The sequence below is a fragment of the Phaethon aethereus genome (assembly GCF_964289735.1).
Source record: "Phaethon aethereus genome assembly, chromosome: 2".
Classification (NCBI taxonomy): domain Eukaryota; kingdom Metazoa; phylum Chordata; class Aves; order Phaethontiformes; family Phaethontidae; genus Phaethon; species Phaethon aethereus.
The window spans coordinates 86,014,618-86,030,148 of NC_138582.1; the positions used below are offsets into that span (position 1 = coordinate 86,014,618).

Sequence of the window (15,531 nt, forward strand, 5' to 3'; positions counted from 1 at the left end):
GGGATCTTATCTTTTTTTTAAAATTAGTCTTTTGCAAATTCTAATTCTTCTGTGTTTGAGGTTTTCAAAACATTAGTTTACTTTTATAAGCATGTTAATAAGAGATATTCAGTTGATCGACAGACCCACTTAGATTTTCAAAGACTTTGAGTGAGGTGTCTCAATAAGAGCACTGAAGATATCTATGCAGTCCTGAGATAAGAGGGAAGGTCCTTGCACAAATAATTGCTCAAAAGACAGGAAATATGGTCTCTTCTGTAAATTGTCTATTCCGAAAGGAAAGGAAGTCACAGAGATTTCCTGCTCCACACAGATTTATGCTGGGCCACTTGTTGGTTAGTGTAACGATAAACGTCTTATTAAGAGTATGAATAAGCAGCCCACCAAATCTACTTATGATGCTGAGTTGTTCAAGGAAGGGAAGAGGAAGGGCTGACACTAAAGACCTTCCAATACTCAGTAGCCAGGCAATACAAAGGTGAAATTTATTACACACAGACATAAAGTCTTAACTTCACACACATGATGATCTCTGAACTGACCATTACTTCTAATGATACTGGTGTTATGGCAGGCAGTTTTTTGCATTCAATGCTTACTAGTGGTTAAAAAGCAAAGGCACTGTTAAAAATTGCTAGGAAAGGAATAGAGAACAAAGCAGAGCTCATCATATACTATGAAGCATAAACTATGAGAAGAATTATAAACCACTGCGTACCTGCATCTTGAATCTTGGTTCTCCATCTCAAGGTGAATAGAGAGGAATTGGAGAAAGTTTAGAGGAGGACAAGATGAATGATCAAAAGTCTAGAAGGGCTTTATCACGGCCTGTCCAAGTTAAGTAGGACTCTTCAGTCTGGACAAAAGACGGCTGAGGGGCAATGTGCTAGAGATTTATGAATGGCACAGAGATAATAAATAGGGATCAACTGCTCTCTCTCTCTCTTCCAACACAAGAACTGGTAAATATCGATTCAAGACGGCATGGGAAGTTTAAGAAAAAAGAAAAAAGAAAAAAGAAAAAAAAGAAGGTGGTAGGTCTTCTTGAAACATGCAATTAAACTGTAATATTCCTTGCTGCATGACGTAGCAGATATCAAAAGTTTATGTTTGTTGTAGGAAAAGCTAGACAGATTCATATGAGATGGTTATTAAAGGATTACTAAAAACATAAAAACCACACTTGGATCAGGAAATGATCTGCAAATGATCTGAGACCAGGGAATTACTTGGGGTAACTATCATACACGCTCGCCATGTTATTATACTGCTCTTTTGGTATCAGCTTAGATCTTTTGGCCACTGTTAGAGTCAAGATAACTTCTATCAGCCTACAGTCTAATGAAGTACTGCATTTTTATAGTCTCAACATTAAAAACAGAAATATACCACTATGCATTTATGTACACTGCTTTTAAAGATTTGATGAGAAAACTGTTATCACTAGCAATGTATTCCTCAGGAAAGAGATGAGCTTACAATTGCAATTTACAAGCTGTGTAATAACGCAAAACCAGCATAGAGCGCTGGGTAAAAGCACGTTCTATGCAAAAAAGCAAAGGCACTTGGTAAAATTGTCAAGCCATGGACTGCAATGAAGTGCATTGATCACAGGAAGAGTGGCTGGAATGTGATTCTGCTATTTAGTCTCAGTTATGACCCTCCCCATGTTCATAGTTGTGAAAAACCTGTTCAACATCTTTTCCGTAAAGACCTTGCAGAGACAAGGGCAATCAACATGCAAAAAGTGAGGATGGCAGCCATGTTACCCAGCCATTTCACTGACCTGTATTTGAAACCTTGCTACCATGTGGCACTTAGATGAGAGATGTTAAATCTGCTTCATCCATTGGAAGGATAGTGATAGTGACTTGTCAAATTCCATCACATATTTGACAAGATTAAAATTTTGCCTGTCTTTACTGAAGATAGTTTGGGTATTTTTTTGCAGCAACAAGAAAGGTATATTGAACAAATTCCCAAATCTTCTCCCTTCAGCCTAATACAGTTAAAAAAGTGAATCAAATGTGAAATACAAAAATGAAATCAGAAAGAAACATGACGTGTTCCCTGAATCAAGCTTCTTACATATGTAGCATTAACAAATAAAGTAATTCTTCTTTCTCACTGCAAGAAACATAACTGTGAGAGTTACCTGACCAGGCTTTGCATTCTCACAGACGACTACATCATACTCTCTGGCGAGCTCTGGGGGGTTGTCATTGACATCCAGGATTCTAACACGAACTGGAACGTGGCTCACTAGCCCAGGATTGTCTGCAAAATACACAAAGGGGTATCAAGCCTTTTGAAATACTCAATATTCCATGACATCCTCAGTTTAAACATGGTTTCTTAACAAAATAACTGGATGAGAAATAGATAAAGCTACAGAAATTTAGGTAGCAAAATGCTGAAAGACGTTGTTTGCTGCGCTTCATTAACTGTTTTGAAAAAATAAAAAAAAAGAGTGGAAAGAGTATAGTATGAGTCTTAAGTCACTGTTACATCATATCAATAAAAATGCAAGTTAGTTTGGAACTGAAGTGGGAGAAAGCTGTTGGAGTTATCACACAGTGTCACACTGTATGCTGATAAATGATCAATTGCTTTGTAATGGATGTGAAAGTGTCATCGTAGTACTGAATAAAATCTAATAAGAAAAATATTAAAAATTTTTTCTTTTTCTCAGTCCCTTAAAGAGTTTAGGAAATAAAATACCAAAATAATAAGAAAATATGAATGCATAGCCACATATAAACCTTTCCCAAGCTTGAGTTCAGCTTCCTCACAAGTTATTATGTTATTACAAAAGTAGTTCAGAGATTCATAGAATCTTTGGGTTGGAAGGGACCTTTAAAGGTCATCTAGTCCAACCCTCCTGCAATAAGCAGGGACATCTAGTTAATGAGTCTTGCTTTAGCAGTGACATACCAGTAAAAAAACAATGTTCACATAATGGTGTTTTAGGCTATGATCCTGTACTTGCGTGAAAGCTCACCCTCAAAAAGCACAATAAATAGAATCCTTTCAGTGAGAATACACTTGCCATAATAAAATGGGAAAAAAACACCACAATTTTTTAATCCATAATTCCCTTTTTTCTTACGGAGTAGAAGTAAGAAAGTACTAAGTAAAAGTATTAAAGTACTAAGAAAATTTTATTTTGTTGGAAGAATAATTTATTAAAACCTTTTATAATTAGCTAAAATGCACCTTCTGAAGTCTGTACAAGTATCAGTCAGATAACAAAAACCTTCATTTTACTTTCACCAATTAAATGAAACTATTAGCAGAAGACAGAAAAGTCAATCTTTCAAACACAACAAGATGGAAGAATGGGGTCTTACAGATCAACATTTTAAAAGTTCATGTCCCTGTTTATGTTCATGAGAAGAAGGAAAAGAACCCAGAATCATTAGCAGCCTAAACCTCATTTGCCTTGGTTATTTTGATCTTAATTAATCCACATCATGTTTCTGTCAAAAACGGTCATTTGTGAATTGCCTTAGATTTGTCACACCTTTAATGGCTTCTGCTCAGAATTCTGAAAAACACTGATTAGAAACATATTTGAATTCAAAGCCACCAGTAATGTAGCCTCCCAATGAAAGAATATTTGAGAATGTTGACATTCCTTTTGACAAAGTGAGAGATTTATCCTTCTCTGTTTTACACCTGGGACACTAGTGAAAGAGCCTGGGGTTTAGAAGTTCTCTTCAAATTTTTCACACTCTCTTTTTAAATAATATGTCCATGTTCACCTGATGATTTTAATTCACTTCTGGAACTTAGTCAATTATCCACATAAAACAGGAATAGAAAGGAGATCAAAAATCAACAGAAAACGAAGACAACTTACATAATATAGGAACTTCTATTCCCAATTAACATTAGCATTAGAAGTTATAAGAACACACTCAGAAGACGTTTACAGACTTGCAAATTCCATTTTCTTGCTGATATTTTCCTTGACTGCTGGTATTTTCACTTTTACCCCGAAACTATGAATGTCTTTGTAACAGGTGAACTAAGGGACTAAAGTAGGCTATCTCAGTTGTGTTCATGCAAGACTGAGGCTTTCCATTTCTATCTAGAAAATACTTTGAGTGGAAAACCTTGAGGAATGTTAAAATGCTGGGAATACACTAAGTGAAGGTGAGGAAGAATGACACTTGGCTGTTTTCTAAGCAGCTGGGAGAAAGGAATCATTCATCTGCCTTCGCTCTAATGACTGATCCATGACTCAAAGGAACTTTGTTCTTGAGGCTTTGTTCAGGAGGCTCTCGCACACAGTTTGTGAGGTATGTGAACTAGAAAATGGTATAAATTAAAGCAGACAAAGAGAGAACATACAAAAGCATAGAAAGGAGACGGAAGGCAGAGATCACAGAAAAGGGTTAAGGATTAATAAATCCATTTGAGAGTGGATTCATTAACTATAGTGAAGAAACTGAAGATTTTAATACAAAAGAAATCCTGACGAAGCTTTGGCCAGAAGGGAAAAATGTTGTGAATATCAGATAATCACAGGATCACTGAAAAATCTTAGGTGAAGGGGACTTCTGGAGGTCACTGGTCCAGTCTCAAGCTCAAAGCAGGGCCATGTTCAAAGCTATAAGGGGGCATAATACATCTAAGAGGAAGGGATCAAAAAAGCAGGAAAAGCACAGGGCAGAGGGTACCTGAGGTAGAGAACTGTTCTGTAGGTCTGGCACGTGTGGAATAGTTACTGGGGAAGGAAAATCAAACTCTTTAGTCCAATGTATGGAAAAAAACAGTAAATACTTTTGTTTCAGTACAGTGTATCAGACCTCTTTGCCTCATTTGAACGTGTCCTCTTGTATGTCCTGTCACTACTACCCCATGCGGTCTTACTCCAGTCTGTTAATTTGCATTATTTTCACAGAGATTTCATGGAGATTCAGAGAGTTTACCTTTATTTCTTCTGCAGCTGCTTTGCAGTACAAAGAATTCATATATACCTTACCAGTACAAAAGCGATCTTAATGCACAAGGTATTATTAGTATCTTTCTGGAAGCAGTTACCTTGTGGGATCATTGATATCTGTAGGCAAGTTTCCATATTGACAGCCCAGCCTATTCACTACAAAATGCTAACAGGGAAGCTATTAACACCACTTACCAAAACAGTCTTGAAGTTTGCCCAATCTTTTTCATGTGTACAACTCACCTGCAATGTCCAAACCACTCTAATAAATGGTCCGTTTAGTAATACATTTTTGTTAGTTAGACAGATTTCTTGCAGCAGTTTGGCAGATTTCCAGTTTTAAGATAATCAGTGCTGACATATATTTCAGGCCTGCACATTATAAAACAGCCAGATCCGTTCTGTGTCCTATTAGCATTATGCCTCAACAGTAGATTTTTCGAAGTGAATGCTCACTGTTTTAAGGGATAACTGAAGCAGAAACATTGCTCTGATTCACATACGTTAGTGACTTGCTTTCTTATGCTTGAGACTTTCCCCAGAATAAACAGCTTTTCTGCCAGAATACTAAATATCTGTAAAATGAATCAGTTTCATTGAGTACCAATCCCTCCACCAGCACGTCCCCTGCGAACTTAGAGAAGTCCCTACCAACAGCTAGTCTGAAGTCTTGAATCTTCTCTTCCATTAATTTCTGTGGGCAAACTTGAAAATGCGGATTTCAGAAGAAAGCTTTTAATACAGCTACTGCTGTCTGAGATTTCCTTTTCATATTTCATGTGCTTAATGAAAGTAAGTTCTATTAGAATGACATTCAGAACAACAGTCCTGACATCAACGGTCTTTTGTGGTTTTGGTTTTTTCCCCCTTGTTGTTTTGTTTGTTTGTTTGTTTTTATGTTAGACTGGTGTAGTGAAACAGTTATTACTATGAAAGCTGAGTGAATAATTTAACCCAGAGACAGTCTGAACTATTTTAAAAGGGTGGAGAATTTTACAAAAAAATTGAATCATTTTACATGTTTTCATTATCTAGAACAAAAGTCATTACATATCTTAGGATTAGAATGAATGTTTATACTTTTGCATCATCAACATTAAATATTGATATTAATCAGTACAATAACAACTCTTTTTTTCTCATTTAGACACCTTTTCAAGACCTTATGAGGCAAGCCAATAAGGTCTATTCTAGTAGTTTTTTAAAGAGAAGTAGAAAGCACTCATCACAGTTCTCTAATAATGATTAGTTTTGACACATTACAAGAATAAACATAGATCTAGGAGGGATAAAATATACTACAGAAACAGAACTAAAATGATGAAAGAATGTCTAGTGTGTAAGTGAGAGCAGTAATATTCAGAAAATACTGGGTTTAATTCAGCATGATGTATATGTGATAAACTAAAATTTTAGAGAAAATTATGCCGAATCTAGTAATAAGTGTAATGTTCTACTGTGCTTCTATAAGGCAGTGGGTACTTTTAAACGTTGTACCTGAAGTTGTCTAGAAAAAGTTTTATTTTTTCTTATAGCAAAATTTGACTTTTCACTGACAAACACAAACTCGAAGGCACTGATCACTTCTCTTGGATCATGCTACTAGTGATAGCAGAAATAGCAAGAGGAGCAATAGTAGTAATAACAGCACTGTAGCAGACAGTGAAAAATTCTGCAGCTCATAGGCAACGTTGGTGCTCACCTCCCCAGCAGATCAGGGCACCACAAAATATTCTGGTTCTGTTGCAAGAACTGTCCATTTTGACATTCTGGTACTGATTCACAAAGCCCTGAACAGGGAAATGTTATGTGATCCCAAAGACTGTCTCTTCTTTGGGGACCCACCTCGGTAGCCAGGAAGAGCCATGCCCTACATCATTTTCAGATGACAACGTAAGAATATCTTCATCGTGCATTTCCCCAAAGAAACAGAGAAGAAAATCCATCATGCCTGTCCTGGTTGCAGCTGGGATAGAGTTAATGTTCTTCCTGATAGCTGGTATAGGAATGATTCCTATATGGAATGATTCCTGATTTGGAATGAAAATAATGTAGTACAGGACAGTCCAGCTTCTCATGCTCTGGCCTGCCAGCAAGAGGCTGGGGGTGCATGGGAATCTGGGAGGGGTCACAGCCAGGACAACTGACCCAAACCGGCCAATGATATATTCCATACCATGAGAGGTCATGCTCAGTATATAAAATGGGGGAGTTGGCCGGGGAGGTGCCATGGCTGGGGAACTGTCTGGGCATTGGTCAGCAGGTGGTGAGCACCTGTGTTGTGCATCACTTGTTTTGTACATTCTTTTATCATTATTTTTTCCTGTCCTATTATTAAACTGTCTTTATCTCAACCCACAAGTTCTACCATTTTTTTTCTGCTTCTCTTCCCCATGCTGTTGTGGGGTGGGTGAGTGAACAGCTGTGTGGTTCTTTTAGCTACCTACCAGGTTAAACCACAACAGTCCTTTCTGGTGCCCAGCGTCGGGTACGACAGGTTGAGATAACAACAAATCTGACTAGCGGGTGTTAGAACAAATTCATTATAAGCATTATTATATTAGTTTGATAGTCACTGGTCACAATGTTAATTTATTTGCTCTCAAAGTTGTTGTGCTTGTTCTCAAGGGCGTGTTCTGTGACACTTTATTTGCTGTATATGTTTTCCGTTGTGCTATTTATCATCTCTGGGAACTGGGTCAAGGTTATTAGTCTGCTGTACTTCGTAACATCAGTTTATGATATGATAAAATGGCTTTTTGCGACATTAATCTGGTATTTGTACTCCACATTGTTGTCATCACTGTACTTCAGGAGCCGTCTCTTGGAAACTGTTAACAATTATACTTTTTACCTTTTCTCCTCAGAGACCCAATCTACAGGGGAGACACCTTCCTTCACGTTCCCCTTCTCCTCCATGCTAATTACAACAGCTCTTGAGGGTTTTGAATATCCTTGGGATGTTCAAACCGGCAAGTTCCTGTTATTCCTAGTCCTGAATGTGTTTCAGTTTTTGTTTAAAGTTAAACAATTATTTAAAAATACCACCCCCACAATGGGCACTGTGGCTACTCAAACCCTGTTGACAGGCACTGCACCTGAACCACAGAACCAGCTCGTGGTTGGTTCTGGTATCAGCTGCCTCTATACACAAGAAGAAATAGAAATGAAAGTCAGCTCATTTAGTAGAGGATGATGAAGAAGGGCCATGATGAGAACTGGCGGAGGGCAGACCCAGGGATAACCACCCAATCCCTGTCCCTGAGTGAGCCGCGAGATATGCAAAAAGACTTCAGCCGGCGTCCAGGCAAGCACATTGTCAGCTGCCTGCTCCAACACTGGGATAACGGGGCAAGTAGCCAGGAATTAGAGGGTAGGGAGGCCAAGCAGCTGAGATCCCTGTCTAGGGAAGGGGGCATTGACAAGGTGGTTGGAAAAAAGACACAAGCCCTCAGTGTCTAGAGGTGACCCCTGTCTGGTGTGAAGGAATGGTATCCCTTCAGTGAAGATGTTATATGTCACCCAGGCAAGTGGACCACCATGGAGAGAGGTATACATTACCTGAGGGAATTAACTGTGGTGGAGGTGATTTATAATGACCTGGGCAACACAGATCAACACAAATGAAGTCCAGTGCATATGATCCACGTGGTGAAAGTTTGTATGGAGTGCACCATTGTTGTATGCCAACTCATTAGCAGTAATGACCTGGAAAGACGGAGTTGGACCAACAGTGGATGAATTGGCCAGCCAACTGCAGCAATACTAAGAAAATCTCTCCTCCTCCCTACAGGCCTGCATCTTGGCTGTGGAGAAACTGTCAGACACAATGGCCGAAAAACTGTCCCGGGAGTTTCACTGATTCAAAGATGATATGGTCTGCTCCCCACCTGTACGGACCAGTTTCTCAGCTGTTAGGAGTAAGTGTTCTTCTGCTCGAAAGAGGATATAGGGGGTACACACCTCAGGCCACCCTGTGGTTTCACCTGCATGACCATGGAGAGGACATGAAGAAGTGGGATGGAAAATCTACCCTGATGCTAGAGGCCTGGGTACGTGAGTTGCAAGGAGAAACAATCACAAAAGGGTGAAAAATTCCAGAAAAATTGCTGCTCTGGTTTCCAGTGAGCAGTTTCCCAGACAGGGTAGAAGAGCTGGCCGAATTTCTGATCTTCTGATTTGTATTCACAAGAAGTGAGTAACAGATACTACAACCAGAATTAGAGGGGTCCTGCCTCCAGCCAGGTGGAGGAGAGGGATAACCAAGTTTATTGCACTGTGTGGATTCGATGGCCTGGTATGTCAGACCCACCAAGGCTCTAGTGGATACCAGTGCACAGTATACCCTAATGCCATCAAGGTACAAAGGAGCAGAACCCATCTGTATTTCCGGAGTGACAGGGGGATCCCAACAGCTGACTGTACTGGAGGCCCAAATGAGCCTAACTGGGAATGAGTGGCAGAAGCACCCCATTGTGACTGGCCCAGAGGCTCCGTGCATCCTGGGCATAGACTACCTCAGGAGAGGGTACTTCGAGGACCCAAAAAGGTACCGGTGGGATTTTGGTATAGCTGCCTTGGAGATGGAGGAAATTAAACATCTGGCCACCTTGCCTGGTCTCTCGGAGAACCCTTCTGTTGTGGGGTTGCTCAGGGTCAAAGAACAACAGGTGCCGATTGCTACCACAACAGTGCATCTGCGGCAATATCGCACCAACAGAGATTCCCTGATCCCCATCCATGAGCTGATTTGTCAGCTGGAGAGCCAAGGAGTGATCAGCAAGACTCGCTCACCCTTTAACAGCCCCACATGGCCAGTGCGAAAGTCTAACGGAGAGCGGAGACTGACAGTAGACTATCATGGCCTGAATGAAGTCACGCCGCCACTGAGTGCTGCTGTGCCGGACATGCTAGAACTTCAATATGAACTGGAGTCAAAGGCAGCCAAGTGGTACGCCACCATTGATATTGCTAACGCGTTTTTCTCGATCCCTTTGGCAGCAGAGTGCAGGCCACAGTTTGCTTTCACCTGGAGGGGTGTCCAGTACACCTGGAATCGACTTCCCCAGGGGTGGAAACACAGCCCTACCATTTGCCATGGGCTGATACAAACTGCACTGGAACAGGGTGAAGCTCCAGAGCATCTGCAATACATTGATGACATCATCGTATGGGGCAACACAGCAGAAGAAGTTTTCGAGAAAGGGAAGAAAATAATCCAAATCCCTTTGAAAGCCAGTTTTGCCATAAAACAAAGATCAAGGGACCTACACAGGAGATCCAGTTTTTAGGAATAAAATGGCAAGGTGGATGTCATCAGATCCCAATGGATGGGATCAACAAAATAACAACTATGTCTCCACCAACTAGTAAAAAGGAAACAGAAGCTTTCTTAGGCGTTGTGGGTTTTGGAGAATGCATATTCCAAATTACAGTCTGATCGTAAGCCCTCTCTATCAAGTGACCCAGAAGACAAATAATTTTAAATGGGGCCTTGAGCAATGACGAACCTTTGAACAAATTAAACAGGAGATTGTTCATGCAGTAGCCCTTGGGCCTGTCCGGGCAGGACAAGATGTTAAAAATGTGCTCTACATGGCAGCTGAGGAAAATGGCCCTGCCTGGAGTCTCTGGCAGAAAGTATCAGGGGAGACCACAGGTCAACCCTTAAGGTTTTGGAGCCGGCGATACAGAGGATCTGAGTCCCGCTATACTCCAACTGAAAAGGAGATATTGGGATATTGGCAGCATATGAAGGGGTTCGAGCTGCTTTGAAAGTGATTGGTACTGAAGCACAGCTCCTCCTGGCACCCTGACTGCCGGTGCTGGGCTGGATATTCAAGGGAGGTCCCCGCAAAACATCATGCAACTGATGCTATGTGAGGTAAGTGGGTCACACTCATCACCACCATTGGGTGGCAAGTAATTGTGCTTTGAATTGATTGTTTTGTACATTCTTTTATAATTTTTTTTGCTGTCCTATTATCAGACTGTCTTTATCTCAACCCACAGGTTCGACTTTTTTTTTCTGATTCTCTCCCCCATCCCTCTGTGGAGGGAGGATGAGCAAACAGCTGTGTGGTTGTTTTAGCTACCTGCTGGGTTAAATCACAACAATGCCTAGAGGCCAATGACTAAACCAAGATAAACAGGGAAATAAGCATGGAACTTGGAATTAGAAGCGTCACTTCGTGGGCAAGATGGAGAACTAGCTGCCTTTCAACAACTGGGCTTCTTTTTAATAGTTTTGTGTAGGCTTTCCTTATTGCATTGATAAATGGCAGATACTTCTACAAATCATATTATTGTGATTTTATGGTAGGTAATTCGCCAGAGCTGAAAATAAACTGTGCATCATTGAAAAGTTTGGACAGGGTACCAGCATTGTGTCTAGCTCTCACCTTTAAAAAGATATCAGATATCCAGTTTGTCACTATTCCATGAGCAGAATAGCCTTAAAACTCAGACCTACTACTTTAAAAAATCTACTTTAATCTGGTCCACATTTAGGGAAATACTTTTGTGACATTCTGTTTCCTGGAGAAAGAAAATAATTGTTACCAATACCAAAACTCTTTCTGAAATTGAGAATCAATCATAGAATCATAGAGTCATAGAATACCAGTTTGGAAGGCATCTCAAGGATCAGCTGGTCCAACCTTTGTTGGCAAAAGCATTGTCTAGACAAGAAGGCCCAGCACCCTGTCCAGCTGAATCTTAAAAGTGTCCAACAGCAGGCAGAATGCAAGTGAGGTCAAAGATTAAGAATGAATGTGATCTTTTTCCTTGGTGGGGGCAGGGCTTAAGGTAACACTTTTATGTCTGGTTCTGTAATGTACATATACAGATAGTCATAAATGTAGCAGAACAATACATAAAACAAAATTTCCCTATACTGATGTTAAAAAATGGAGTGAATTTAATTATTTAAGTGTACTTTGTATTGTTTAAAAATCATTAGTTTAATTGAAAAAATTATAGACTGAAAATCACTATAAGGAGATTTTATATTTAGTGTAAGAAAAAATTCACTTCAAGGAAAAACTAAGACACAAAGCTAGCAACAAACTCACTGCTATTAAACAAACAATCATCCTGCTGCCCACCAGATACAGAGGGTTACGAGATTGTAACACTGTAACAGCACTTTGTTCTGTTTTTATTACTTTCTTTTAGGTCTTGAAAAGGGTTTCTTTTTCTAAAAATTAATTATTTGACACAAGTCATTAAAGTTATTCTTGATTATGGGAAAAAGTTTAAAATGAGAAATTAAAATGTCATCAATTCTTGTGTTTTTCTAATTCTTTCAATACTATATACCATATGTCTACTCCATAGACTTCAGGCAATGCGTATTTTGTTTTCATGTATTTCAAAATAAACAGAAATGAACTGTGTATTTTTGTCTTTTGATTTTACTTTTTGTAAAATTAAATCAGTGTGCATCTTAATAGTATTAACGGGTTTATTCTGTTTACTTTACATCTCCACTCTATCTTCATTTCTCATTCTCCATGTGACAGTGTCATGTAGTGCTATCAGAAGTAGCATATTTTAATTTCCTACCAAAACCTCAGGAATGTCTTTTCTGCTGCAACGCAACCATAAGACATGAAAAAGAACTGGCAAATTCTTCTCATAACTTGCTGTTCACTGATGGCAATATGAGGTGGCAATATCCCTGGTGCATCTAAAGAAAAGATATAACTGAACCTTACTCTAATTATATACTTCATCTGTTTATAAAATGTAATTATAGGACTTTCAATATTTATTCAAAATCTCAATGGATTTTATATGTCACTGCTGCAAATTATTTTTTATCTCTGTGCATCCTGTTTTGCTTTGATTTGTATAACTGTATCTTTCTGTTATTGCTTCTGTTTCTACCAAAACTTATTGCTGAAAAAACTGTTTATGTTATAATTAGATAATGCGCTTTAATGTTTGTACCCTACTTCTTGCAAGTTAATTGTTCCAAACTGTTATTTTTGTAAGCTGTTGTACCTTTTCACATATTTTAATTCAGAATAGGGTTTATTTGCCCTCTATGAAAATATCTCTAAAAGTTATTTCTTGGTGTAGTTTTTGTAATGACTGTATTTTCCTGGGATCTTTTCCACACCACATCGCAGGGTATTGCATATCTTGCCAATGAGGTATTGCTCTAACTCAGCACCTTGGTATCTTATTCCCTGAAGCTAGTGTAAGGAATGTGCATGGAGGAGCAAATACAGAAGACATATAAAAAAAGACAAATAACTTTGATTTTTTTCCAATATCTGACTCTGATATCCTTGGAGATTTTTGTTTTGTCTGTAAAATTGATTGCATAATGATGTCTCTTTAGTTTTTTTTACTTCTAACACACTGTGGTATCAAAGCTCTGAATGTGCAGTATCCTTTCATGTGGTCAGTTTTTACCTTCTCTTGCTATCATTTCTTTATGTCTGGGGGATCTGACAGAACCTGGCAGATACCCTATTATTTCAGTTCTCTTGTTCTCCACAGCCTCTCCACAGCTTTAGAGCTTAGAAGCTCTTTACAGACCCTTCAAAGATAAGTTGGTGCATTCACTGCATTCAAGTTGGTCCTTTAGGTAAATAGTGGGAAATGATCTGTTTTTCCATTTGATCTGTTTTTCCATTCTCAGCCATTGCAGAGCATTTTGGAAACACTCAGGAACACCACAACTTCATTGCAAAAAGGTCAGTGATCTAGTAAACCCAGAAATCTATTTTACACACTGGTAATTACCAGCTGCATAAGAGAAATATGTGAAAAATTCCCAGTAAAATGTATCCCCTAAATCTCTGAAATACCAACTTTTGTATGTGCCACAAAATACAAGCACTTACTTTGCATTCAAAAAAACACGTTTCTTATTACAACTACAGTTATTCTTATTACCCATCTAAATGTCCAGTACTTTGAGTCCCATCTTGATGTTAACATCATCTGAAAGCCATTATCTAGAAGCTAGTTTGCTCTGTGTCTATTGAGCAGATATTGAACACACTCAGTTCAGTTGTTAGAATTAATATGTAAAAGGATTTTCCTGACACAGTCTTCCTTGTTATATTTCTAAGTAGAAATTTCGAGTGAAGGCTATAATTCTCACTTTGATTCTCAAATCAAGACATTCTCTGATTCCTTCAGTCATCAGTGTTTATTTCTCCCTGCAGCTTTTATTCCTTCTTATTGAGCACAAAGACTTCAAGGATATTATTATTACTCCTATTTGCAGCACTGCTTTGAAAACTTCAAAGTATATGTTTATTTTTCTAACTGAAATTGGCTTTGGAACAGCCAGAAGTCCATCCATTTATATTTTAGTGCCAACTTTCTCTTGCAGGGGCTGTGATTTAGGGCTTTGCTGTTATTCTTGCTTTTGCTTTTGTTACCAGCACTACTATATGCTAGAGACAAACCTTAACTGAAGCACCCACAATTATTTTTACAGTCACCTATTTTCTTTGAGAATACATCACTATTTGTGAGAAATGGTTGTCCTTTTTCTTATCCACATTCAACACACAGTTCCAAATATCACAAAATCACAGAATGGTCGAGGTTGGAAGGCACCTCCATAGAGATGCAAGTCCAACTCCCCTGCTCAAAGCTGGGTCAACTAGTGTACATCGCTCTGAGCCATGTCCAGGTTGGGTTTTGAATATCTCCAAGAACGGAGACTCCACAACCTCTCTAGGAGACCTGTCCCAATTTTTGACCAATTCCACAGTAAAAACATTTTTCTTCTTATGTTTAAGTCGAATTTTCAGTATTTAAATCTGTGCACATTGCCTCCTGTCATTTCACTGGATACCACTCAGATGAGTCTTTTGTCATCTTTTCTCATATTTACTCATTTTCTTTACTCCCCCTATCAGGTATTTAAGCACATTGATAAGCTCCTTCTGAGCTTCCATCTCCAGGCTGAACAGTCCCAGCTCCTTCAGCCTTTCCTCATATGACAGATACTCCAGTTCTTAATGATTTCATGCCCTTCACTGGACTTACTCCAGTTGCTCCATGTCTCTCTTGTATTGGGGAGCGCACATCTGGATGCAGAATTCCACTGTGGCCTCACCGGTGCTGTGTAGAGGGGAAAGGTCATGCCACTCAACCTGCTGGCAACACAGTGTGGGATGCAGTTGGCTGCCTTTGCCGCAAGGGCATATTGCTGATTCATGTTCAACTTGCATCCCCCAGCACCCCCACGTCCTTTTTTGAAAAACTGCTCTGCAGCTAGTTGGCCCTGCACGTGTACTGGTGCATGGGATTATTCCTTTCCAGGGGCTGGACTCTGCATTTACTATTATGGAACTTCATATACTTCCTGTTCATACATTTCTCCAGCCTGTTGAGATCCCTCTGGAAGGCAGCACGATGCTCTCGTGTTATCAGCCATTACTCCAGTTTTGTGTCATTTGCAAACTGACAGTGTGCTCTGTCCCATCAGTCAAGTCATTAATTAAGGGATTAAACATTATTGCACCCAGTATCAGCCCCCAGAGGTACTCTACTAGTGACTGGCCTCCAGCTGCACTTTGGGCTGCTGATCACAACCCTTTGAGACT

The 15,531-nt window shown here is 39.4% G+C and overlaps 1 protein-coding gene across 2 annotated transcripts in view; it reads right to left on the minus strand.

Moving 5' to 3' along the window:
• Positions 1 to 15,531, minus strand: part of CDH18 (cadherin 18) — a gene marked incomplete at both ends in the record, with an annotated part of 181,198 nt that overhangs the window by 20,413 nt on the left and 145,254 nt on the right. For both annotated transcript variants that reach the window (XM_081996613.1, XM_081996612.1), the window contains one exon: positions 2,156 to 2,277. In XM_081996613.1, coding sequence (XP_081852739.1) covers positions 2,156 to 2,277 — 122 coding nt within the window. The remainder of the gene's footprint in view (positions 1 to 2,155; positions 2,278 to 15,531) is intronic.